Source organism: Thamnophis sirtalis, unplaced genomic scaffold (assembly GCF_051295495.1).
Source record: "Thamnophis sirtalis isolate CommonGarterSnake01/CBP01778 unplaced genomic scaffold, rThaSir2_p1.2 scaffold_4, whole genome shotgun sequence".
In the NCBI taxonomy this organism is placed as follows: Eukaryota; Metazoa; Chordata; class Lepidosauria; order Squamata; family Natricidae; genus Thamnophis; species Thamnophis sirtalis.
The window spans coordinates 8,691,135-8,719,071 of record NW_028261384.1 but is presented as its reverse complement, the minus strand read 5'-3'; the positions used below and the strand labels follow the sequence as shown (position 1 = coordinate 8,719,071).

Sequence of the window (27,937 nt, the reverse complement as noted above, 5' to 3'; positions counted from 1 at the left end):
ACTGGACACTTATGCATGCCCCCTTACAGACCTCTTAGGAATGGGGTGAGGTCCACAGTAGGCAGTCTAAGGTTACATTTGTGGGGGTTTGGGAAAGAAACCACTGAGTCAGGTACAGCATTCCAGGCCAATTGAGTTTGCTGGTCAAAAAGTCACAAAAGGGGATTAAGTGACACTAAGCAAGCAGCTGAATTTTGACCAGAGAGCCATGGGGATGTCGCAATGGTCATTAAGTGTGAAAAATGGTTCTTGAGTCACTTTTTCTCAGCGCCCTTGTAACGCTGAAAGGGCACTAAGCGAACAAGGCATGGGGATGATGGGCGAGGGAGAAAGAGGCCTGGCTGAGGGAAGAGCAACTTTCCCGCGCTTTTTTTTCTTCTCTCTCTCTCTCTCTCTCTCCCCCCCCCGCCCGGCAGAGCGGGGAGTCTGCGCAGTCTGTGCAGGGGGCGGAGGAAAGTCTCTCCCCGTTTGGCGGCCCTCCCGACGGGGCGGACTCGATGGCAGAGGCAATAGGCGCCCGTCTGGTTCGAAACCGCTTCTTGGGCGGTTTCGTGTGCGGAGCGGCCCTGGGTGCCACAGTTTCGGGGCTGCTCGCCAAAAAACTCCTCAGAAAGCCCGACTGGTCACCGAGCGCCGCCGCGCCCCAGCCGGAAAAACCGTGGCCATCGCCGCCGCCGCCGTTGGGAGGTAAAGAGGCGACTGCGCAAGCGCGTAGCGACCGGTCCGCCAGGGGGAAGGCGAAATGACGCGAGGAGTGGGCGCGGCTGAGCGAGTGGCTAGAGGGCGAGTGCGCAGGTGCGGCAGCTATTCCATGCGGAAGGAACAAAGGTCTGTTTGCAGGAGTCCCCAAACTTGGCAACTTTAAGACTTGTGGACTTCAACTCCCAGAATTCTCCAGCCAGTCTTAAAGTTGCCAAGTTTGAAGACCTGGCGCAACACCCAGTCAGGTAGTTAGACCTGGTTATATTTGGGCTGGGGGAAAAGAGATGAAGTAATCTGTAATTGATGGTATAAGGACAGTCCTTGCATCAATATGTGACATCCCATCAATCACGCCTCTTGACATAATCTGTGGGTGTCCAAATCTAGTGCAAAGTATATAAATCCATATTAATCAAATGATTCCCTGGAGTTTGTTTTTAGCCTACTCTGCCAAGGATCATGTCAGAATTTAATTTTTGGTTCCCCAGAATTATTTGCAAAGATCTATCTACGAATGGGAAGGAATAGCAGCTTCAATTTATCACGGGGTACAGATAATCCTTGGCTTATGGCCGCAATTGAGCCTTAAGTTTCTGTTGCTAAGTGAGGCACTTGTTAAGGGAGTTTTGCCCCATTTTACAGCCTTTCTGGCCACAGTTCTTAAGTGAATCACTGCACTAACACAGTTATAAAGTAGATCTGGTTTCCCCATTGACTTTGCTTGTCGGAAGATCACAAAAAGTGATCACATGACCACAGGATATTGCAACCGTCATAAATATGAGTCAGTTGTCAAGCTTCTGAATTTTGATCATATGACCACGGGGATGCTGCAACTTTGGGTGAAACTTTGAGTATCGGTTCCTAAGTCTTGTTTTTCAGCACCATCGTAAGTTTGAACAGTTGTGGAATAAGTGGTCATACAAATAGCCCTCAACTTGCAACAACAATTGAGCCCAAAATTTTCATTGCTAAGCAAGGCAGTTGTTAAATAAATTATGAGCCATGTTATGACTTTTTCTGTCATGGTTGTTAAGTGAGTCATTACAGTTAAGTGAATCACGTGGACATTGAGTGAATCTGGTCTCCTTGCTTATCAGAAGCTCCCTAGGAATTGCAAATGAAAAAATCCTAGGACCCAGATGTATTTTAAAAATACACCTTACATTCCTTTTTTTCCTTCATACAATGAAAATCACCCAGCGCTACTGAAAAGTAGTTTCCTCTGCCTTATGTTTCTGCAGTGTAGGGCACAATTATTGGTAATTGCCTATTTTGACTACTGAGGTGACTTAAACATATTTGTATTACTGTTGCTATAAAAATATGAAATTGAAACCAATTATACAGTGCCATATGATCTTTGAAATATTATGATACTGTATAATTATTTTTCTGATTTGTAAAAAGGTGGCTCTTATTTTTAAGATATGGTGTGATTTCTCTATGACTTTCTTTCAAAAAAAGTTGTTTTTCTTTCTCTCTTAGAACCTGGACCAACACCTATATTGGAAAAATATGGATTTCCTGCAGCTGGAACTCAAATCAGATATTACACCAATCATGCTCTCTCTTATGATCAGGCAAAACGAGTACCCAGATGGGTGATTGAACATATTTCCAAATATAAAACTTCAGGTATTTAAACAGTTCCTCTGTCTGGAAATTGTACTGTATTTTTCGGAGTATAAGACATGCCTTTTTCCCTCAAGAAAGAGGCTGAAAATCTGTATGCGTCTTATACATTGAGTACAGCATTTTTTGCCTCCCCAAACCCCGCCCCCTTCACCAAAATGGCCATGCATAGCCTTTAGGAGGCTTTCAGAGAGCTCCTGGGGGCTGGGGAGGGCAGAAATGAGAAAAAAATGGGCCGTTGTTTGCTCAATTTTGCCCCTCCTCAGCCCCCAGGAGCACTCTATAAGCCTCCTAAGGGCTATCCATACCCTTTTTTTGGAGGGGGAAAAAAGGTCCCGTTTTCGTGAAAAACAGGCCATTTTTGGGAAGTTTGCAGAGTGCAAAAACTTTTTTTTTAATTTGCCTCTTCAAAACCTTGCTGCATCTTATACTCCGGTGCGTCTTGTACTCCAAAAAATACGGTAATTAATTTCCTTCTAAGAAGAGAGGGACTACTAGTCTTGTATGAATCATAGAATTGCAATAGAAAAGTTGTTCCCCTGGCTGCAACCTTATCTTTACAAGTAGTCTTTGACTTATGACCACCACTGAGCCTGAAATTTCTGTTGCTAAGAGAAACTTAAGAATTTACCTATCCAAAGCATGTGTAAGTGTAAACCTCAATTCATGTTAGAAAATAACTCCATGTATACTTAAGTGAGTTTTGCCCCATTTTATGACCTTTTTGCCAGTGAATCGTTGCATTTGTTAAGTTGGAGCCTGGTTCTTAAGTGAACCAGCTTCCCTATTGACTTTGCTTTCCAGAAGGTCGTAAAAGGGGATCACATGACTTCCCCAGGACACTGCAGAAGTCATAAATAGGAGTCAGTTGCCAAGTGTCTGAATTTTCATCATGTGACCATGGGGATGCTGCAACATCCATAAGTGTGAAAAGCAGTCATAAGTCATTTTTTTCAGAGCCATTGTAACTTCAAAATGAATATAAGTCGAGGACTACCTGAATTCGTCTGAAAATAAGGCTAAGTATAGTGAAGGTTACTTTCACAGAAGTATGCATGGGGTTATTTTCTAACTTTCTGAATCGAAGTTTCCACCTACAGGTGCTTTGGAACTCTTTAAGTTCATTCACCCTCCTGCTTCTTTTTGGAGACATTTGCAAGCAAGAGGTGCGCCACAATTTCGCTTCTAATTGCCATGCCCTGCAAGCTGCTTCTTCCTTTCCTGCCAATCAGCTTGCATCCAGGTGCAGGGAATCCTGTCCCATCATCCCCAGGCCACTGGGGATGATGGGACAGGATTCCCATCAAGGCGCCTGGCGTCATTCTACAATACTGTGGTAGTGGTGTGTTGGAAACAGAGAGGAATGAAGCATCCTTGCTAGGTGAGATGGTTGTTAAGTGAGTCGCACTCACTTTTGCAACTTTTTAAAAAGTTATTAAGTGAATCATCCTGGTAAATAAATGACTCTTATGGTTGTTAAGCAAGTCTGGCATTGATTTTGGTTGTCAGAAGCCGTGAAAATTGCAGATGGTGATCCACAAATCCCATGTATTTATGCATTTGTCATAAATATGGTTGCCCTGTACCCGAATTTTCAACATGGGGACATTGCAACTGTTGTAAATGTGAGGACTGGTCATAAGTCACTTTTTTGAGTGCTGTTGTAACTTTGATCCGTCGCTAAACAAATGGCTTATAATTCGAGGACTATATTGTATATTCCAATCATTTTACACCAAGATTGATGAAGTCAGTTTCTCCTTGAGTGATCCTTGTGTCCTGCTTTCTAATTAGGTTGGACTACAACTCCCATTGTTCTCAGTATGATCCTGTTAGCTGTGGCTGATAGAAACTGGCTTCCAATGCCGCTCCAAAATGTTGGATCAGGAATGTGCTGTAATAGGACAGTGAAGTGGCCAACAGGGTGAACTTTGGCTTCCATATTTATGCTTTTATGATTTGGCTTGCATTTTTGACTTTATCCTGCTTTGTGTGGTCAAGCCTCCAAACTCTTGCAGCCTTACTGAAAGCTATCTGAATTGCCATAAAAAACCGGGAATCCTACGCCACCTACCCACTTTCATCACCTCCTCTTCCTCCTCCTCCTCCTCCTCCTCCTCGTCATTACTATTATTAGAATTATCCTAACATTCATGGAGGGAATCTTTTGAGCAGCATGGTGGCCTAGAGGTAGAGCGCTAGCCTCACAATCAGGAGACTGTGAGTTCAATCCTAAGTAGCAGCAGATATTTTTTCTCTCTGGGCGCAAAGAGAAAAATATCTATTGTGAGCTGTGCATAGTTGTTGGGAAGGGCATCCGGCCAGAAAAAGCTTAGCTCCATTCAGTCGCCCTAACTACTCCCATGCAAGAGTTATGGGATCTTTAAAAGAAAAAGAAAAATTCATGAAGGGAATCTTATAAATTCTTGTATTATTTAAGGAAGTCACAACGTTAGAAAATATCTGTCTCGTGGAATATCTGCTTAGATTGTTAATGAATACACTTTTGGAATAATCTTTTCAACATTTGAAGAGGCTTAAATTCAATTCAATTTACCTCAAGACTACCTGTATGGGAATGTTGGAGGCACATTTTCTGCTCGTAGTTACAATTATTTAAAGTCTGCTCTAGATATCTTTTTTTTAAAAAAAATATATGCAATTGTGCAAGTTGCTTTCAGCACAGAACTGATTTTTGAAAAGGAAATGTAATCGAATTGTTTGATATCTTGTTCCGCAGGCAGTGCAGACAGAAAGCATTGTAAATTTAAAGCAGACCCCAACATCCCTTCCATGTTCAGTGCTGTGAATGAAGATTACATCGGCAGCGGCTGGTCACGAGGTCACATGGCACCAGCAGGGGACAACAAGCATTCACCAGTAAGACTGAGTTTGATTCCTTGTTTCTTTGAAGGGGAAGGGATGGAAGGTTGAAAACAATTCACACTGAGCCATTTTGAATTAAACAAGGTCGCATGTAAAAATATGCAGTCTTTTTTTGCATGAGAAAATACAAAATCCAAAAATGATGGGTTTTTTTCTTGCAAAAAGGAAATGCAAAGAGACCCAGTTTGGACTAATAATTAAGGCATCAAGCAAGAAAGCAGGAGACAATGAGTTCTAGTCCTGCCTTATCCCTAAAAGCCACCTGGGTGACTTTTTGAGCCAGTTACTAGGAGATGATGAGTTCTAGTTCGACCTTATCTCTGAAAGCCTGTTTGGGCCAGGCACTAGGAGACAACGAATTCAGTCCCGCCTTAGGCATGAAAGCCAGTTGGGTGATTTTGTGCCAAGCACCAGGAGACTGTGAATTCTGGTCCTGCCTTAGCCAGGAAAACCAGCTGGGTAACCTTGGGCCAGTCTCTCTCTCTCTCTCTCTCTCATCCCAATTCACCTCACAGGGTGGTGGTTATAAAAAAAAAAATGGGAGGAGGAAAGTGTGTTGGAATTGTTCACTGCCTTGAGTTATTTGTGAAAATAATAAAGACAGGATATAATAAATAAAAATGCTTAACATTGGAATCTGTGATTCCTAAATCCGTTAGAAAACAGCCAAACAATAATGTGAATCTTAATGGAATCTCTGCAATTTTGTACCTAGGTTTTTAGGGAAGGGAAGCAAGTTGATTAAAAAGCAGATTGAATTCAAAGGACCTAGCCTTGCTCGGTAATGCTGACTGATATAAGAATTATAGATCAGTCTATTAATATTCTACCAAACACAAGCTCTGCTTTGATGTCTGACTTAATTCTGTTAATATGATGCTTAATTTTGAGTTCTTAACTAATGTAGGCATCCATCAGAAACTCAATTTTAATTCTTATTTTTTTTAAAATAGGAAGCCATGGCAGAAACATTTTATCTATCCAACATTGTGCCTCAGAACTATGAGAATAATGCTGGTTTCTGGAATAGGTGGGTGTATATAACAGCTATACTAAAAACAGGATGAGTTTTGTTTAAATGTTATCATCACACTTCAACCAGAATTGGAAGGAAGAATAATCAAAATAAGCGAAACACCTCAAGTTGGGTGGAAAAGATCTAAGTGCAAAATATGTTCTCAGAGAAAGACAGCATGGTCCTTGACTTACGACCACAATTGCAACCAGATTTTCTGTAACTAAGCAAGACGGTTGTTAAGTGAATATCAACTGATTTTATGAACTAGTTTGCCACAGTTAAACAAATCACTGTGATCGTTAAATGAATCTTGTCGTTAAACAAATCTGGCTTCTTCTGTTGACTTTGCTTGTTGAAAGCTAGCCGGGAAGGTGTTCTGACCTAGGGTTCCCAAGAGCATGAAGCAAACTCCTTGTCCTGACAAAATCCCTTTTTATTAACTGACTGTGAATTCTGCTCATTCCCATCCAGCAAAGTTTTTCAAGGGAGGATTTACCATCACAGACCTTATCTGGCTTAGAGAGCTGCCAGGCCAATACCTGCAAAACTTGGCAAGGAGTCTCGGCAAGTCACAAGCCAATGAAGCGAACTAATTTCCCCTGCAAACTCCACTCCCCTTTCGCTCCTCTTATTTCCGCTGGGAGGGGCCATTCATCATCCACCTTACTCCCAAGTACGTCCCTGTTCTTTAGCTGTTCCCTTCATCTGGCAACTCTGCCCATGCACACACTGGGAACAGGCTCCAGTTGTTCGTCTGCCTCACTGATGTTGGACTCCAAAGGCAGCTGATAACTGTCAGACGACCATGGCTCCCTCTCTGCCTCTGACACAGAGCCCTCATCAGAGCCTTCTCCAGACTCCAGGACTGGCCCATCTTCCTCCCCAACCTCCTCACTGTCTGAATCTGCTGCCAGCTCCACTGCAGGCCACAACAGAAGGTTGAAAAGGGCAACCTTCTCAAGGTTGACCCAGAAATGCTGCACTGGTGTAAATTCTGGCTAGGTCTAGGTTTTAATCCCTGACCATGGGGATGAGGTAACAATTATGAGAACCGGTTTTTCATTGCCGTTGCAACATTCAGCAGTCGCTAAATGAATGGTTTTAAGTCAAGGACCATCTGTGCTAGATCCACGCTGCCAAGAAATAGAATTAGTTTGTTTCAAGCAAGGGAAACAGTATGATAAATGTCTTTGTGGATTCTCAACCGTCCAGGTGACAGTTGTCAAAGGTGTTTTCTTTCAAAATACAACTGGACTTTCTAGTTTTGCTAGAAGATGTTTCACTTCTTTTCCAAGAAGCTTCCAGAACTGAAGAAGCTTCTTGGATGAGAAACGAAACGTCTTCTAGCAAAAGCAAGAAAGTTGAAAGAAAGCATCTTTGGGACATGCAGCACGATAATAATTTTTGAGGGGTCCTTTGTGCTCTCTGATTTTGCTTGTTTTCTTGCAAATGTTTCATTACCCAAACTAGGTAATATCACCATCACTGGCACTGGTAATGTTACCTAGTTTGGGAAATGAGACGTCTGCAAGGAAACAAGCTCAGAGAGCACCAAGGACCCCTCATTTCAACCCTTGCCTACAAATATTCTCCTTTATTGATAAATTGTTTGTTAATTTGGTAGCCAGTGATGCAGGCAAGTCCGTGAAGGGCCAGTCCTCTGTTTGCCTCCTGTAAAGAGAGGCTGTTATCTCTATTCCCTCAGTAAGGTGCAAGCCATTCCATTCATTCATTCATTCATTCATTCATTCATTGTATTTCTTATACAATTCCCTCCCTCCCTTGTTTCCTCCCTATCATGCAAATCCAATAGCAATATAACTTAGCCCTTAGCTTCACAATGCTTTACAATCCCTCTATAAGCGGTTTACAGAATCAGCCTCTTGCCCCCAACAATCTGGGTCCTTGTTTTACCAACCTCGGAAGGATGGAAGGCTGAGTCAACCTTGAGCCTGGGGAGATTCAAACTGCTGGCAGTCAGTAGAGCCAGCCTACAATATTGCATTCTAACCACTCTGCCACCACTGCTCTTCAATGCAACTAAAGTGATGACTTCTTCAGAGGCAGAGTTGAATGTCACTAAAATATCACCAGTAATAATTTCCCCAAGGAAAGGAATGGAATGTAAATCAGTGAATACGAGTTTGAATAAATTACCTTGTGTCCCTCCCCTCTCCCAAGATACTTGTGCATTGGAAAATTATGATGCTGAGGAAAGAAAAACCTTCAGAATTGCTTCATCAAGCAGAAATCTGAAGTTTTTTTTTCAGAGCAAAGCACACCCCAACTTTTTTTTCCCTCTTCCCTGGTGGGGAAATTGTAGTTTTAAAGTTGCACTTATAGAAGTGTTTAAAATGGCAAAAATTTGCTTCTCACAATGTACAATTCACCTTGAAATAAAGATAAAGTAGAAAAATAGAAGTAAATAGGGTTATTATGTTTGGAAGCCCACTGTCTGCTCTGTGGAGCAAAACCTAGTAGTGCAACTCGAGCCTTAGGCAAATAATGGTGTTTTGCAATGCAGAAGTTGTGACCAACCTTGTGGCAACTTTGAGACCCATGGACTTCAGAAGTTCACAGGTATCAAAGTTGCCAAGATTGGACACCACTACTATAGAGAGTGAGGTGACATATATTTTATTAAAGGAACCAGCCTATCAGCTTACCTGGTCTGTTTGATATATTTACAGAGTGGAGATGTATTGCCGGGAGCTGACTGAAAGATTTGAAGATATCTGGATTGTTTCAGGACCCCTGATGTTACCTCAGACAGATGAAGATGGGAAGAAGAAGGTTATCTATCAGGTTAGGATGTATTTTGAGAAGGCTGCCTATTCATTTTATTGCACTTTCTTTGTCTGGACTTGTAATGAATGGAGTCTTGAGTTTTCACATGCATGAGGAAAGTGTTGCAGAAATAGAAGTGCCTGGACAGTTGAAGAGTGCTTTGCTGTGTTGTTAACTATAACATGTGTGCGTTTGTGTGTGTGTGTATTTACCGTGTTTCCCTGAAAATAAGACAGGATATTATTTTCTTTCGACCCCCAAAATATGGCTTAGGCCTTATTATCAGGGGAGGGCTAATTGTTTTGGGGTTGCCGGGTAGCTGCTCTCTTGCAAGCGGGCTCCCAAAGAACCGGGCACAGCCTCAGGGGTGAACGGCTGTGTTGTGCTGTCGCAGCAGCACAACACAGCAGCCATGAGGTGACCACACTCAGCAGCCGCCCAGCAACCTCCCCTCTCCAGCCTGGCAGAGCGCTACTCATTGACTTAGGGGTATTCTGAAGGTGCCAAGCCTCTGGGACACAGGACACAGAATAACACAGGACACCATCACCAACCACCCTCACCAAACATCAATTTCATCAACCAATCGAGATGTGACAACACAGCCAACCAATCCGTTTAAAGCAACAAAGTCAAAATTGGAATGTTTGGAATGTTTATTAACATTTGTAGGCCGCCCTTTTCCCTGAGGGGACTCAGGGCGGCTCACATAAAATCGGGAAGGGGGGAATACAAACAATGACGTAGACACATATAATAAAAGTAATAAGCAACATTCATTCATCATTCGGGAGGGGCGACTATCCTTGTCCCCAGGCCTGACGGGCTAGCCAGTTCTTAAGGGCTGTGCGGAAGGCCTGGACGGTGGTGAGGGTACGAATCTCCACGGGGAGCTCGTTCCAAAGGGTCGGGGCTACTACTGAGAAGGCCCTCCTCCTTGTAGTTGCCAGCCGGCACTGGCTGGCTGATGGAATACGGAGGAGGCCCAATCTATGAGATCTAATTGGTCGCAGGGAGGTAATTGGCAGAAGGCGGTCTCTCAAGTACCCAGATCCACTACCATGTAGGGCTTTATGGGTGACTAATAGCACCTTGAAGCGCATCCGGAGATCGACAGGTAGCCAGCGCAGCTCGCGGAGGATAGGTGTTATGTGGGTGAACCGAGGTGCACCCACAATCACTCGCGCGGCCGCGTTCTGCACTAGCTGAAGTCGCCGGATGCTCTTCAAGGGCAGCCCCATGTAGAGCACATTGCAGTATTCCAGCCTAGAGGTCACAAGGGCCCGAGTGACTGTTGTGAGAGCCTCCCGATTCAGGTAGGGTCGCAACTGGCGCACCAGGCGAACCTGGGCGAATGCCCCCCTGGTCACAGCCGTCAGGTGGTGGTCAAACGTTAGCTGTGGATCCAGGAGGACTCCCAAGTTGCGAACCCTCTCTGAGGGGTATAAAATTTGACCCCCCAGCCTGAGTGATGGAATATTGGTCGAATCTTTGGGAGGGAAGCACAACAGCCACTCGGTCTTTTCTGGGTTGAGTACAAGCTTGTTAACCCTCATCCAGTCCATAACGGCCTCAAGGCCTCGGTTCATCACGTCTGCCGCTTCATTGAGTTGGCACGGGGCGGACAGATACAACTGGGTATCGTCCGCATATTGATGGTATCTGATCCCGTGCCTGCGGATGATCTCTCCCAGCGGTTTCATGTAGATGTTGAATAGTAGGGGGGATAAGACCGAGCCCTGAGGCACCCCATATGTTAGGGGCCTAGGGGACGATCTCTGCCCCCCCACTAACACCGACTGCGACCTGTCCGAGAGGTAGGAGGAGAACCACCGCAACACGGTGCCTCCCACTCCCACCTCCCGCAGTCGTCGCAGAAGGATACCATGGTCGATGGTATCGAAAGCCGCTGAGGGTCAAGGAGGACCAGGATGGAGGAATGTCCTCCATCTCTGGCTCTCCAGAGATCATCGGTCAATGCGACCAAAGCGGTTTCTGTGCTGTAACCGGGTCTGAAGCCTGACTGGAAGGGGTCAAGATAGTTTGCTTCCTCCAAGGACCGTTGGAGCTGGAAGGCCACCACCTTCTCAACAACCTTCCCTTCCACACACCACACTTATATTTATGGAAAGACAGCAGCTCCGATCACGCTTTGCTCGCACAAGCACGAAGCCGAAGGCACCAGCCTGAAGATGATGAGTGGGACCTCGTCGAAACGTCACCAAGATACTCTCAATCTTACACGGGAAAAGACCCGAATACACAAAGACCAGCATACCTACACGTGAAAATCTACGAATATATATATTCGATTATATGAATGAATATATATATATATATATATATATATATAGTGTCACAACCCCTGGTAACCCCTGTTATATTTGTGTTTTATTTGTGCTGATAAATCCTTTATTTATTTATCAGCACAAATAAAACACACACACACACACACACATATATATATATGTATATGTATATGTATATGTATATATATATGTATATATATATGTGTATATATATGTGTATATATATATGTATATATATATATATATGTATATATATATATGTGTGTATATATATATATATGTATATATATATATATGTATATATATATATATGTGTGTGTATATATATATATATGTGTGTGTATATATATATATATGTATATATATATGTATGTATATATGTATGTATGTATGTATGTATATATAGTCGCAGCACACACACACATATACATACACATAAGTGTAGAAATATATATATGAGAATATATCAGTGGTGGGATTCAACGGATGTAATAAGCAGTTTGCTGAGTGCACATTTTGCATATGCACAAGGAAAACAGCTCAAAAACATACCTTCTACTGCAGCCCGGTGAGTAAAACAGTTGAGACGTGGCAATCTGCTCTGCCACGCCTATCAGCTGGGTTTCAAACAAAAGAAATATAGATCAGTATAGCGCAGGGATAGGCGGACGGATTATCGGAGAAACCGGTTCGCTTTCAGCTGAATTCCCATCCCTGGAATATATGCAAGAAATAGTGTAGGGGCTTGAATTACTGAAGAAAAGGTAAGTGACAATATGTGATAATTACTAAGTTTCTGTCCAATATATACAGTATATGAGAACCATTTCGGTCTAGTGTTTAAGGCACAGAAACAGGGCAACTGGGAGTTCTAGTCCTGCTATAAGCATAAAAGACGGATGGATGACTTTGGGCCAATCAACAGGAGATAGTGAGTTTGAGTCCCACCTCAAACATGAAAAGCTGCAATGTGTCTTTGGGTCAATCATCAGGTGATGGTGAATTCTAGTCCTACATTAGGCATGGACACCATCTGGGTGACTTTGAGCCACTCATTTTCTCTCTCTCCTCCCCTCCCCTCCCCCTCTCTCATCCAAGCCTACCTCGCAGGGTTGTTGTGAGGAAAACGGGAGGAAGATATGCATATATTGGAGATCTTTGCCACCTTGATTTATTTGTAAAAATAATAAAAGCAGGATATAAGTAAATACATAAATATTCTCAAAGTTCCAAGTGTGCCCACCGGCCATAACAATTTTCTGTCTTTTGGCTCATGTTCACTTCAGCTGAATTTGACATATCCCAAATCAAATGTCTGCTGAAAATATAGGCTGATGACCACACTTGGAATTTGAGGATACACTTGCAGAATATGTGTGGAAATGTAAAAGAATGCCCATGGGAAAAATTCAGTCACCACAAGGAAAATGTATTGTTTCATTTTTTTTAGAGAGTAAATAAAAATGGCAGCTTCTAGTCTTGGGGATGCTGTTCTCCAGAGATCCCCTGTATAGTGAGTTTTGTCCTCTGGCAGCTTTTTGCTTCTAAATAAGGGTTTTTTTCCCTCAAATAATTTTTCTTCCTCTGCTTCACTCAGATCAAGCCCAGATTAAATGCATAATTTAGAGCTTCATTGCATCACTTGCTATGATTTGAGCTTTTCTTCATATTTATTTTACACTTCAATGAAATCATCTTGTTTTAAGGGATTTTCATGTGTTTTATTGAATTGCGACAAATTGTCGAAAAATCTCAAAACGGATTAAGGGATAAAAAAAGATATATTTAGTGTATTAAATGCAGTTCTATTTAAGTAAATGATATCATGTTAGACTGTAAGCCATATAGCCTTAAGTGTCATGGAAGAATCTCTCTCTCCCTCCCTCTCCCTCCCTCTCCTATACACATTCACAAACTCACACTTAATCAGCCACTTCCCACACTTCCTCTCCATCCCTGATTTTCTGTAGAATTTCTGCAGGGAATTGGAGTGGGTGATCCCAACTCTGGCATTCAATGTTTCTATGATAGGTGGCCAGATGATATTGTGATCAAATGAATTGGAAATGCTTCAGAATTGGACATGTTCCCATGAACTGATTGGCCTGTTACAGAGATACACTTATAATTTGCTGAATGGCTCATTATTTATATACAGCAGGAGAGCTCTTAGGAGCACATCTCTTTCATTTAATAAATGCAGAAATTACAATTCCTTAGAGTTTTGTTGGCTGCAAAATGCATAATCAGTTTGGCTCTGCCCTTCTCTTGTCCTCCTGGCAGTACCCTCTGAATATTTGAAGCCTTTCTTCAGCTGCTTTGTCAAAAACAATGAATTTTTCAGTCAGTCAGGATAATGTCAATGATAGATTCAGCTGCAATCTCAAAGCGGTTTTTTTTCCCTTCAAAAGGCAACTGGACTGTTTTTTCCTTGAGGAGGAAAAAGAAAAACATTTCCCTTCTCATCCAAGAAGCTTCATTGGTTCTCATGGTGGGAAAAGAAAACTTCCATCCCCCCACTATTAGAACTGAAGAAGCTCCTTGGATGAGAAGCAAAATGTTTTCTTCTTCCTCATAGGAAAAAATAAACAACAGTCCAGTTCCCTTTTGAAGAAAAAAAGTATCTTTGAGACAAGACCTGGATGACCAATTTCATTGTATTTATTTTGTACAATGAGAATAAAGACTATACTATGACTGAGACTCTCCACAGACATTCACCAGCAATATATGAATTAAGATGATGGGTCACTATGAAAAAGATCCAGTTTCAAATCCATCCTTGGCCATGAAAGGTGGCTGAAGGATTTGGGGCCAAATGGTTTCTCAGTTCTTAGTGGAGAAATTGAAGAAGGGAATGCTACATACACAGTTTTGCATTCCTGCCTTACGATTCCCAAATTACGATTTGGGTTATAAATCTGACAAACGAAACAGTGAAGCTAAAAGAAAACTTTATAATTGGCTGGCCATCAAAATATATAATTGTACTGAAAAAATGAACTTTACAGTTATAATTTCTTTTCACATGATACCAGAAAGCAAATGGGTATTTGCAAATGGGCTGCTTCTATAGTTTAGGGCAAAAAGTAGAATCATGCACCTCTTTTCAAAGAGTTACACCAGTATTTTGAAACAGAAGTCTGAAAAAGGACACAGAAAGTCAATAATGCAGAATGTAAGAGTTAATGCCTTCTAAACATATGCTAATGTTTTCTCATAATTTTTTTAAGAATGATGATCTTTTAATAATGAAGAATTTGTTGCTGTTTTAGGGGGGGGCTATGAAAAATATTTATTACCCTTTTCTGAAGAACTGTGTTTTAAGTAGTTTTTCATGTTTTCCATGTTTTCGTAATTTCTGACAATGTGTGAAAAGGGGTTCAAAGCCTCTAGGAATCAAGATTTCACTTTCTGTTGACCCAAAACACATTAAAGGAAGAATATTTTACTTAATATTGACTCAAAACACTGTAAAAAAGCTGCAGTAGTGGATTTTCAGGTAGAGAATAGGCTCCTACCAAACAAAATCAACAAACCATCCTAACCTTAACTTATTCTAGCTGAACACAAAGGAAACAAGTGATTGAGAGAATTTTACGCAGCTCTGTTATTAATTTCTTGAAAGGACCCTTTTAAGATAGTCAAGGGTGCCAGGCTGTAAGGTGAGATCACTTGGAATAACATTATCTGAAAAAATATTTCATGGTAAGTGTCATTCAAGTATCAATTCAGGTGAAGTACAGTAGTACTTTGGAGTTAAAAGAAGCCTTAAAGATAGTGTAAAATAAGGACATTGTGATTCCAAATTGTATCAGAAGACCATTGCAACTAGGATGTCTGGAATTAATCAATATCTTTCCTTACTTCTGGTTTTAAATTTGTGGCTAAATTAATTTCAAACAAGATACATCAGAAATATTTGTAGTTCAGTTTGACAGTAGAATCTATTGCCTTTGGCTGGAATTAAAATCAATAAATGTCTGTACCATATATAATTAATTGGTAGTATTATTATGTTATAACTAAATGGTTTAATGGCCTCTAGCATCAGCAGCTTTTAAAATTGATTACAGTAGTTCATTTGTAAGTAAGCCGATATTGATATAGCCATCATATCTTACTTTTAACTCTCCCTAGCTTGATTTATCACCTTTACAGACATTATAGGTTGTCCTCAACTTATGACTACAATTGCCCATTTCAGTCGCTAAGCAAGACGGTTGCGAAATGAGTCGCACCCTATTTTACAACCTTTTTTTTGCCACATTTAAGCGAATCTCTGCCATTGTTAAGTGATTTGTATTGTCATAAAGCAATATAATGGCTTCTCCCATTGACTTTGCTTGTCAGACACCACCTGGGAAGAATCACCAGTGGGGATCACAGGATCCCGGGAGAAAGACAGTGCAGCCACCATAAATACATCCCAGTTGCTGAGCACCTGGATTTTGATCACATGACCGTGGGGATGTTGCAGTGGTTTTAAGTTTACGGCCATAATTTGATCCCACCCACCCCCACCCCCGTGCCGTTATAACTTCTAATGTTCATTAAACGAACGGTTGTAAGTCTAGGGCTACCGGTATCATGATTTAGTGAGGCCTCTGTTATAGTTGAGTAACACCGTTTAAGAATAAAGTAGAGTTTGTTTGTTTATTCTTGATCTTCACACCAAGAAGCAAGTTCTGGAAAGGAAAGGATACACCTTACAAAGAGGATATTTGTGAATTCTCTTTGAATTTTGTTGACATTGCCTTTCATACAGAGAGAATTACAGAGCTCTGTCAGGTCTTGATGGAATTTTATGTCTATTGACCTGCAGAAGGTCTTAAGCAAATTGCCATCCCCAGGACACAAGGCAGGGTGACAAAAGCCCAGGGATTACCACTAATTTTGTTAACTCTGGTCGCATTGCATAGAGAAAAGTGAATCTGTAAGATCTTGATGCATTCATTTTTCACACTCTCATTTCCTCCTTGCAATACAACAAGCAACCTCTGTTTTCAGGTGTCGACCACCATTAATTTCTTCAGTACATTCTTTGGTGCAACAGGAAAAGTGTTGAGGGGTCCTTGGTGCTCTCTGAGCTTGGTTGTTTTGTTGCAGACGTTTCCTGGCCCTTACTAGGATATTTCTTATTTAATTAAGGCTGCGTTAGTTGGCCTGCAAATTGCAAACAGCCGCCAGATGGCAGCAAAATAGGTACTCAAAATTCTAACACTCTACTACTCTGGGTAGTGAAAGAAAACCAGGAAGCCCATAGGGCACCAAGGACCCCTCATTTCAATCCTGAGCTACCAATGTTCCCCTTTATAGAAAAAGAGTTCCATGACATTGTACACAGGGATTCTGAAATGCTGAAAGAGCTACTGTCACATTTCAAGTTGCTCATTGGGGACAAGGTGAAAACAGATTTCCATTTGGCTGTCCTTCTGTTTCAAAAACAAATCTTATGCTTTTATAATAAATTAAAGGTTTTTTTTTTAAATGTGCATATTTTCTACATTAGAAAAAATGCCACTGTTGTTCCATTAACCTCCTCCTACCTATCTTTGTATTTTTACAGTACAACAACAACAACAATAATAATATAACTTGTTTCAGGATTTTTCTTATTGATCAAATACTTTCAGACATGCCAGTAACACAGTTTTAAAATGCTAAACAAATAAGTATTATTCTCTATTATCCGATTGGACCACCCAGCGGCAAACGTATCGGCTGCGGTCTCGGAGCATCGAGACCGCACGTCCGTATCGTATCGTCGCGGCGGTAGATCCTCCTCTCCCAAGTGTCTGGATTTTGACCCCTTGACCATGGAGATGTTGCAGTGGTCATAAGTGTGAAAAATGAACCTAAGTCACTTCTTCAGTGCCGTTGTAACTGCAAACGGTCACTAAACAAATGGTTGTAAGTCGAGGACTACCAATATCTGATCACTCATACAAATCCTATTTTTATTTTCAAATAAAGAAAAAAAAATTCAGTAATGGTCAAAAGAGTATTTATTTTCAGGCCCGCTTCATTCAAAGTTTTTAATAGCGTATTTTCGGCCTAAGGCAGACATTCATTAGAGGACAAGGGCTACACAGTGTGTGGGACTGTCAGTTTCTTTTTATTTCTTTCATCCCATTATAATTTAGTTTAGAAATGAGATGCCTATCTAGAATTATGGGAGAGGTGGTGAAACTAAATCTCCTAGCTTGCAGCTCAGTCAGAACCCTTTGCTTTTGCAGCATTGTTCTAAAATAAAATGAGATGTAAAACATTTTTTAAAATGCCCTTCCTTACAATAAAAAATGTTTTGCTTATTATATCTTAAAATTGCCTTAACATTTTAGAAGAAGCAAAGGTTTGTTATTATATAAGAAATTTGCATTAATTGTTAAATGAGAGAGGGAGAGGAAGAGAGATATTGAAAGGGTGATGATTAATCTACCGGAGATTATTTCATTTGTCATAACCATAAGCTAAATTGTAATGATGGTACAAAGAAAACTGGGACATATAAATTCCATTGCAATAAATGGGGCAGGCTTGAAATCGAGTAACTTTTTTTTTCTGATTCCATTTGGAATATATTAACAGCTTATCCCAAAGTACAGTACTGATTAGAATCATAGAATTGAAGAAGCTCTCACAGAGCTATAGAATTTCTTCACATTGTGTGTGGTATGTGAAGTTTACATTTTTAATTACACCTATGTCTATGAATATCCTCAGCCATCCAGGTCACAGTTATATCAAAAGTGGTTTTTGTTTTTTTTTAATTTTTGAAAAGGTAACTGGACTGATTTTTTTGAGGAAGAAGACGTTTCACTTCCTATCCTGAAAGCTTCATCAGTGATAATGGACGATGTTGGAGATGGAAGGACAGTTATTGACAGTTGAGATATGTTTGTTGTGGTGGGGTGGGGATGATAGTTCTCACAGGATGGTGGTGGTGTGTGGAATGCAAAGCTTGTGTTTTGTATGCAATCAAATGCATAGAAGAGAGCCGTTGTGGTTACTTGAGGTTTTATCTGTGACCTCAAGGTAATCTGAATCAGAGGTGTAGAATCTTCTTTGAACAGCCAAAAGGACTGAATTGTAAATTGGGAGTAGGTGGTGTCTTATCCCTCCTCCTCTGTCAATAATTGTCCTTCCATCTCTAACACCATCCATTATAACTGATGATTAGGGGACTGGAGACTAAAACATATGAAGAACGGTTGCCGGCACTGGGTATGTCTAGTTTAATGAAAAGAAGGACTAGGGGAGACATGATATCAGTGTTCCAATATCTCAGGGGTTGCCACAAAGAAGAGGGGATCAAACTATTCTCCAAGGCACCTGAGTGTAGAACAAGAAGCAATGGGTGGAAACTAATCAAGGAGAGAAGCAACTTAGAACTGAGGAGAAATTTCCTGACAGTTAGAACAATTAATCAGTGGAACAGCTTGCCTCCAAAGTTGTGAATGCCCCAACACTGGAAGTCTTTAAGAAGATGTTGGATAGCCATTTGTCTGAAATGGTATAGGGTTTCCTGCCTAGGCAGGAGGTTGGACTAGAAGATCTCCAAGGTCCCTTCCAACTCTGTTATTGTATTGTATTGTGTCTCCCCTAGTCTTTCTTTTCATTAGAGTAGACCAGTGATGGCTAATCTTTTTGGCACTTTGTGCTGAAAGCATGTGCGCATGCCCATAATGCAATGTGCATGCAACACCCTCCCCACGCATGCGCATGTGACACCCCCCCACATGTGCCATGCACGTGTGACCTCCGCATGTGCGCCCTACTCCTGCGCATGCATGACAGACCCAAAAAGCTGACTGGCAGGAGGCGCGTGCGCGGCTGAGCTGGAATGCATGCCCACAGAGAGAGAGCCCTGTGAGCTATCATGGGACTATACAATACAATACAATAGCAGAGTTGGAAGGGATCTTGGAGGTCTTCCAATCCAACCCCCTACACAACTTCAGACAAATGGTTATCCAACATCTTAAAATCTTCCAGTGTTGGGGTATTCATAACTTCTGGAGGCAAGTTTTTCCACTGGTTAATTGTTCTAACTGTCAGGAAATTTATCCTCAGTTCTAAGTTGCTTCTCTCCTCGATTAGTTTCCATCCATTGCTTCTTGTTCTACCCTCAGGTGCCTTGGAGAATAGCTTGACTCCCTCTCCTTTGGGGCAGCCCCTGAGATATTGGAAGAGTGTTGTCATGTCTCCCCTAGTCCTTCTTTCTATTAAACTAGACATACCCACTTCCTGCAACTGTTTTTCATATGTTGTAGCCTCCAATCCCTAATCATCTTTGTTGCTCTTCTCTGCACTCTTTCTAGAGTCTCCGCATCTTCTTTATATTGTGGCGAACACAACTGGATGCAAGTATTCCAAGCCTTACTAAGGCTTTGTAAAGTGGTACTAGAACATGTTTCTGCCCCTCTGTTAATGCAGCCTAGTATTTCATTGGCTCTTTTGGCTACTGCAGCACACTGAGGGCTTATATTTAAGTGATTGTCCACGACGATGCCAAGATCCTTCTCACAATTACTGGCCTTAAACTGTGTCACTAGTCTGTACTTATACATTGGTTTTTCTTGCCTCAATTTAAGTGAGTTACAACTATCCTTGCACTAATGACCATTGTAGTATACCCAGAGTCACATGATCAAAATTTGGATACTTGGCAGCTGGCACGTATATATGATGGTTGCAGCATCCCAAGGTCATTTTGAACCCTCCCAGCTAGCTTCCAATAAGCAGAGTCAATGGGAGAAGCCTGATTCACATAATGACCGCATGATTCATTTAACAACTGCAGTTATTTTACTTAACAACTATGCCCCAAAAAGGTTGTAAAGTCATGCACAAATCATTTCACTACCACCTTGCTCAGCAATGGAAATTCTGATCCCACTTGTGGTTTTAAGTCAAGAACTACCTTATAACTGGTAATTTTTGACTTAGAACAGTTTATTTAATGACCGTTCAAATGGCACTGAAAAAAGTGACTTATGACCACTTTTGAGACTCATAACTGTGTCAGCATCTCCATGGTTACATGACTTACATTTGGACAACTGACTCATATTTATGACGGTTGCAGTGTCCCAGGGTCACATGATCTCCTTTTGCGATCTTCTGATAAGCAAAATCAATGGGGAAGCCAGAATCAGTTAATAACAACTCACCACCTTAAGAACTGCAGTGATTCACTTATGGCAAGAAAAATCATTAAATGGGGCAAAACTCACTTAACAAATTTCTCACTTAACAACATAAATTTGGGGCTCAATTGTAATCGTAAGTTGAGAGCTACCTGTGTACAATAGTTGTGTGAGTTGTATACTTTGTGTTTTCAGAATCTCTGTGATCCGTACTAATTGTGGGACCATATATTCCTACATGGCTTATGTTGAATAATTCCTGTTTAGTCCAGCATTCTAGGTCACTGAGTAGCCATCAATAGCTGTTTATAGTTTTGTGGAGCTGTCCACTTTCCTTTGGAAATCACCCAGACTTGCTGCCCAGGGGCAGAGTTTTAGTCTTTTCAGCTGCAGAAAATACTTTTCATTGCAAGAACTCTGGATGTGACTTAATGGCCCATGATTAGTTTTCCTGATGCACACCTGCCTAGCTCCACCACACAGATAGTCTTAGACTTACATCCATTTATTTCGTTCATTAAGGAGAGATCTACTGCAGAGAGTGTAGGTAGCATTTAGAGTTACAACAGCACTGAAAAAAAGTGACTTATGACCGATTCTCACATCTACAGCATCCCCATGATCGTGTGATCAAAATTCAGCTGCTTGGCAACTGACTCATAGTTATGATGGTTGCAGTGACACAGATCATGTGTTCCCCTTTTGTGACCTTCTGACAAGGGCAGTCAATGGGGAAGCCAATTCACTTAACAACTTCAGTGATTCACTTAATAATAATCGTAGCAAGAAAGATGATAAAATGGGGCCAAACACATTTAACAACCATCTCGCTTAGCAACATAGATTTTGGGCTCAATCGTGGCCGTAAGTTGAGGACTACCTGCATGTCCTCCTTGCCTTCCAGTTTCAGCCCTGGACTGTTTCCTAAGGCTTCCATATTGTGGCATTTTCTCAGGCAGAGACGGCTGGATTCATACAGTTTTATTTTCTAAGGGGACATTAAAGGCATCACTGTCTTCTGGTTAAACAGAACAGTTCACGCAGCCTTCCTTTTAACACATCATACACAAAAGACGAAATATCAATGGGAGCTGAGCCACACCAGGTGATATTAAAGAGAGAATGTGATTGTTTCACTGCAGGTTTTTCTACATATCTCAGCCCTAAACTCCATTTCCCTCCCCTTATCTGCCCCCAACCAATATCCTTTCTTCTGTTATTACTCATTTTATAATTCTGGTGCGAGCCCTGTGGGGGCTTATTATAACCTAATATTCCTGGTTATCTCTGTTTAGAAGATAGGAATAAAAACAGACTTGTATCTCCCAATAGGCAACAGTAACAGTAAAAAAAATTTTTGAATAAGGTTCAAATGTGAAGTTTAGATATGCCAAATATGGGGGAAGTGAGCACAAGCATCGTAGGTTCAGATGAGTTAGAATTCCAAAATAATAACACACCCATACAATATAAATCTAGGGTGATACATATTAATTTCAGTTAAATAGGGAGATTGAGCCTTGACTACAGGAATGACATTCAGAAGAGAAACATGAATATATAAGTGTACTGAAGCATAAGATGTCAAGCAATTGCACTCTAAAATTCTATATTTTGTTTAATGTGTACTGGCTTTTAACCATAGCAAATCGTTATTAAGCTGGGAAGGAAATGAAGGTCCTATAGCTAATATGTTTCACTGCTGCTGCCATAAATAATGATTCTTTTATAATTTCTTATGTGTGACACTTTATGTCCACAAATCAAAGAAAAACAGAATAACAGAGTTGGAAGGGATTTTGGAGATCTTCTAATCCAACCCCTGTTCAAGCAGGAGACCGTATACCATTTCAGACAAATGGCTGTCCAGTTTTTCACAAACCTCCAGTGATGGAGCACCCAGAACTTCTGGATGCAGCTCATTCCACTGATTAATTGGTCTCATAGTCAGGAAATGTCTCCGTAGTTCTAGGTTGCTTCTCTCCTTGATTAGTTTCCACCCATTGCTTCTTGTTCTGCCTTCAGGTGCTTTGGAGAAGAGGTTGACCCCCTCTTCTTTGTGGCAACCCCTGAGATATTGGAGCACTATCTAAGATATTGGGACACTGCTATCGTGTCACCCCTAGTCCTTTTCATCAAACTAGACATACCCAGTTCCTGCAACCATTCTTCATATATTTTAGGCTCCAGTTACCTAATCATCACTCTTACTCTTCTCTGCACTCTTTGTAGAGTCTTAACATTTTTTAAAAAAAATTGTGACCAGAACTGGATGCAATATTCCAAGTGTGGCCTTACGAAGTGGCCTTACGAAGGCATTATAAAGCGGTATTAGCACTTCACATGATCTTAAATACAATAGCAGAATTGGAAAATATCTTGGAGGTCTTCTACTCTAACCCCCTGCCTAGCCAGGAAACCTTATATCGTTTCAGACAAATGGCTGTCCAATCTTGATCCTATCTTGATTTTACCTCTTTGTTAATGCAACCTAGGACTGTGTTGGCTTTATCTTATTATATTTTCTGGTCTCTCCTTAGAAGGGTACAGCTGTGTCCTAAAGAGAACTATTGGCCTTAAATAAAGGAGTTAGAATGCTACAGTTATGAAAGTTGGCTAAAACATCCACTGGGTGGCGCTAAAGCATCACACATACCAAGCTTCAGGATTTCCTCATGGTATATTTCAGGATGAGGCTAATCCTTTTAAATCTATACAGACATAGCTAATTAACATGCTGATTTTCCCCCAGTTTCTTTGAGCTGAGCAATCATGTGGAACAATGCGCATTACTTCTCTGAAGAACGCCCTATAATCATAAAAGGTCTGTTAGAGTGCAGTTCGTATGGTGAAAATAAGATTTTAGTTGCTATGTTTGTCAGGAGGTTAATTGTTAGATTCTACTTCTAGGCAAGATGCTGCTATCACCCATTCTAAATCACAAAGGAATATTAGAGCTCAGAATTAAAAAGCAATGATTCCATAGGCACCATTCCTTCAGTCCAGATGTTCTAAGGCAGAGGTGGTCAACTACGATCCTTTTGTAAGACTTGTGAACTTCAACTCCCAGAATTCCTGACCCACCATAACTGGCTCAGAATTCTGGGAATTGAAGTCCACAAGTCATAAAAGGGCCATAGTTCACCAACCTTTGTTTTAGGGGATTGTGGATTGTTAAGTCTCACACAGTTTGCCAATGGGCCTGCTCTCTTTAACCTACTCTTCCTAGCCTCCCCAGGGATGCTGAAGCTTTGAATATGCAGAAACTATCTACTTTTCACTTCAGATCTATGTTCTGAATGTCACATTTTTTCAAACTCTCTTGTAATAAAGAACAAAGCGGGAAAAGCTTATCTACAGCGCTCAGTGGATTTAGCCTTTAAAAAGATAAAATATACAGATGTTACTTTGATCATTTCAGTGGGACCACCAAGCTTTCTTTACTAATGTTCTCCAGTACACTCTCAAAGGAAAAAAGTTAAAAGAATTTAAGCATTTTCCACATATCTTCCAGTATGCACTAGTATGATGCTTTGTTCTTGTGATTTAGAGTCCCAGCAATGTGGAACCACCCTTTTAAAACTTGATATTATTTAATGAAGTTTGAATTAATTGTCAAACATACTGAATGTTCTGTCTCTCCCTTTTGTGTGGCTTTTGATAACATATTTGGGGCAACTATCTGTTACATATATTTGCCTATATTTGTTACATATGTGTTAATGTGTAGGGATGTAAAAAGGTAAAGGTTCCACTGGCACATATGTACTAGTCATTCCTGACTCTAGGGGGTGGTGCTCATCTCCATTTCAAAGCCGAAGAGCCAGTGCCGTCCGAAGATGTCTCCATGGTCATGTGGCCGGCATGACTCAACACCAAAAGTCCATGGAACACTGTTATCTTCTCACCAAAATGGTCCCTATTTTTCTACTTGAATTTTAACATGCTTTTGAACTGCTAGGTTGGCAGAAGCTGGGACAAGTAACGGGAGCTCCCTCTGTTATGTGGTGTTAGGGATTCGAACCGCCTAACTGCCAACCTTTCTGATTGACAAGCTCAGCATCTTAGCCACTGAGCCACCACGTCCCACTGCATGTAGGGATGTTTATTTGTTTATTTATTAGCTGTTTTTAATCCCACTTTTATTACTGTATAAGTAACTCAAGGATGCGATCGTGGTTAATGCTTTTTAGTCCCCCATTCCCTCCTCTCCCCCAACAGTGGATTGGGCTGAGAGAAAGTGACTGGTCCAAATTCATCCAGACAGATTTCATGGCTAAGGCAGGATTAGAACTCACAATTTCCTGATTTCTAGCCTCCTATCATAACGAAATTTGCTCTCATTAATGAATTAATTAAATTAAACTGCAGTGATTTGCTTAACAGCAATGGCAGTGAAGGTTGTAAAATAGGCCATGACTCAATTAGCATCAGTTGTAGTCATAAGTTGAGGACTACCTCTACCTTTCCAGGAATTAACAACTATTTTTCAATCTTTTTGCAATATATCAAGCTAAGGGGATATTTAATTGCTTTCCCTTTTAACTGCTTTTTAAAAAATGGGTAGAAACATTGTCAACCATTGGCTTGTGGTTATTCAATAACTCTTCTTATTGTTGGGTTGGCAGTTCCATGTTCATCCAAATGAGATCTGGATTGTCCCCTAATTTAAGATGAATTTGAATCCTCAAGATGTTTTTTTCCAAAAGGCAACTGGACTTCCTTGATTTTTGTCTTTGAAAAATGTTTCACTTCTCATCCAAGAAGCTTCTTCAATTCTAATTGATGGTGGGGATGCAGATGGACTGCTGAATTTGCAAGACAAGGGGCATTTTTTTTGAAGGCAGCAAAGTCCAAAAGCCGCCTGTCTCCTGTTTACAACGCAATCCTTTCAGCAGTCCCAAGAAAGATCCACACACATTTGCACTCCGACTCAGGTGATCCTGAGGATACAGGTAAATTTTCAAGTTCCCTTAACGACTCTCAGAGAAAGTGCTAATGACCAGATAACTACAAAGAATATAAATCCTTCCATTCTCCACCAGGAAGTTAGAACCAAAGAAGTTTCTTAAGTGAGAAGTAAAATATTTTCAAAGGAAAAAGAACAAATAACTCCAGTTTGTCTTTTGGAAAAGCAACTTTGGGACAACCATGGCCTGGATGATTGAGAATCTGCACAGGTAGATGGATTTGAATGATATACGGTAATCTCTCCCTTCTACTGATAGGTAATTGGGAAAGACGAGGTGGCTGTGCCTTCTCATCTCTACAAAGTCATTCTCGCCAGACGAAGTGAAGTGCTTCAAGATCCTTTGCTACTTGGAGCCTTTGTGGTACCAAATCGTCCTATTGGATTTGACCATCAGCTCCAGGAATTCCAAGTTGGCATTGAAGATCTGGAGAAAATGTCCGGCCTTGTTTTCTTCCCAGAAGTGAATAAATCTGAAGATGTTAGAAATATCTGTGAGGTTGATACTTGTAAGCTAATGACCCTGGAAGAATTTACTTTGTATATCACAACTCGGAAACTACAGAATGCAAGGACACCAGAAAGGCTAGGGAAAATCATGTCTGAATTACGTGAAAAAGGAATTGAACCGGATGAGTATCTCTTAAAGGTTTATAACAAGAAGAAAGAAGAATTAGCTGAACAAACCACAGCAGAAGTTAGAGAAAGAAAAGTTGGTTGAACTTAAAAAGTTTGGTGTTGTATTTTCAGAGATGTAGCGGTTAAAAAAGCTTTCATAACCATTCTTTTTGGTTCTTCTCCTATGATAAAAATATAAAATTTGCCATATGAAATTGAAACATTCTCTGTGCTAGAGGTTGATAGGGGTGCTTTTCTAAGTTCGCCATCAAATATTCAAATGTATGGGATTCTTTCATGAAACACTAGAAAAAAACTACTGGGAATATAAGCAAGATTTTTTTCATTGCTATCTGTTCAATGCTTTTTTAATATATTTGCTTTAGAGGTTTTTTATTATTTCCTGTTAAGATTATATCACTGATATTAATTTGATGTTTTTAGAATAATATCTATTATTTTCTTCCTTCCTCCTCCCTTACCCCACCCCCAGTTCCCCATTCAGCTGCTTTCTTAATGGGAATTTGACTAAATCCACATTTCTAATTTAAAATCCTGGGTATACAGCATAGAACACACACAATCTGTTTAAACGTCTCACAATAATATCTCGCATTGAGCTCACACATACTGCCATGGTTTGTTAAACTGTGATGTAATTACAAAAACATCAGTGACTGGATTTACAATGGCTGGGTCAGGCAACTTACTAAAGTAAAACCAAACGAACCATATAATATCTCTGTGTGTGAATCCAGTCATTTGAGTATCTTTACTGCTCTAGTAGGCCAGTTCATTTTTTTATTATGGCCAGCTATTTTTTTTTTTTTAAGAAAACTGATTGCTTTTTGTTTGTAGTAATACATTATTATAATATATTAATAGTATTACTGTCCTGAATTTAAATCTTTCTTGATTCTTCAGATTAAGCATTCTTACTACCATCACAGCGACCTCATCTCTAGATTGGCCAATTCGGATGCATCCTATTTTAACACTGCTTTTATCCCCCCCACCCCACCCTTATGCAGGTTGTTGATTTGGCAGATAGTTGATGCTCTGAGAGTGATATTTTGTGATTTTGAGTAAAGTGTTTTGAAATAAAGATTTTCCCGAGATTTCTATTCTGTTTTCTGTTTTCTATCAAAATTGTAGGATCAGGTATGAGACCCTGCTTTAGCTTTTTTCGAGGCAAGTGTATGCCCACACAAAGGTATATTTTGTTGTTTTCTTTTTATTGTTCCATCTTTACCCCAGAGTTTCCCTCATGAATTGCTTTTTAAGCTGCAAAATGAGAAGGGAAGACCACTTTTTTTAGGGGAAAGCAAAGGTTTACATCTGTTTCAGTGACTCTGCATCACATCCAGAGCCTCAATTTTAATGTATAGTGTTTGGGTTAGTGATGCAAATAATATGCTAAAGGAAACGTGTATAGACTGTAATGGAGTTTTGACTGTTCATGGCCACAGAAAGAGTTGTAAACCAATTTTAATGATTTGGCAGCAGGATTGGGCATTTGATCAACCATCACAAAAAAAGGGGGATTGGTAGTAATCACTGAAGTTGTCAAGTGAATCTGGTGTGTCGTCTCTCCCCCCCCTCTCCACACCATTGACATGGCTTGTTGGAAGCCAGCTGGGGAGGTAATAGATGGTGATCACATGACCCTGGCATGCTGCAACTGTCATAAATGCATGCCAGTCGCCAAGCATCCGAATTTCGATCATGTGACCATGGGGATGCTACAACAGTCATAAACGTTAGAACTAGTCATAAGCACTTTTGGGCTGTTGTAACTTTGAACAGTCACTAAAAGAATGGTTGAAAACCGGGGACTTCCTATATAGGATTTTAGGAAGAG

At 40.7% G+C, this 27,937-nt stretch overlaps 1 protein-coding gene across 1 annotated transcript; it reads left to right on the top strand.

Moving 5' to 3' along the window:
* The first annotated feature begins 462 nt into the window (after window positions 1-462).
* EXOG (exo/endonuclease G) lies at window positions 463-27,200 on the top strand. The gene is made up of 6 exons (XM_014076010.2): window positions 463-687; window positions 2,191-2,340; window positions 5,078-5,217; window positions 6,177-6,253; window positions 8,932-9,046; window positions 25,718-27,200. The coding sequence occupies exons 1-6, from the start codon at window positions 498-500 to the stop codon at window positions 26,177-26,179; spliced, it is 1,134 nt and encodes a 377-aa protein (XP_013931485.2). The 5' UTR covers window positions 463-497; the 3' UTR covers window positions 26,180-27,200.
* Window positions 27,201-27,937: the final 737 nt, after the last annotated feature.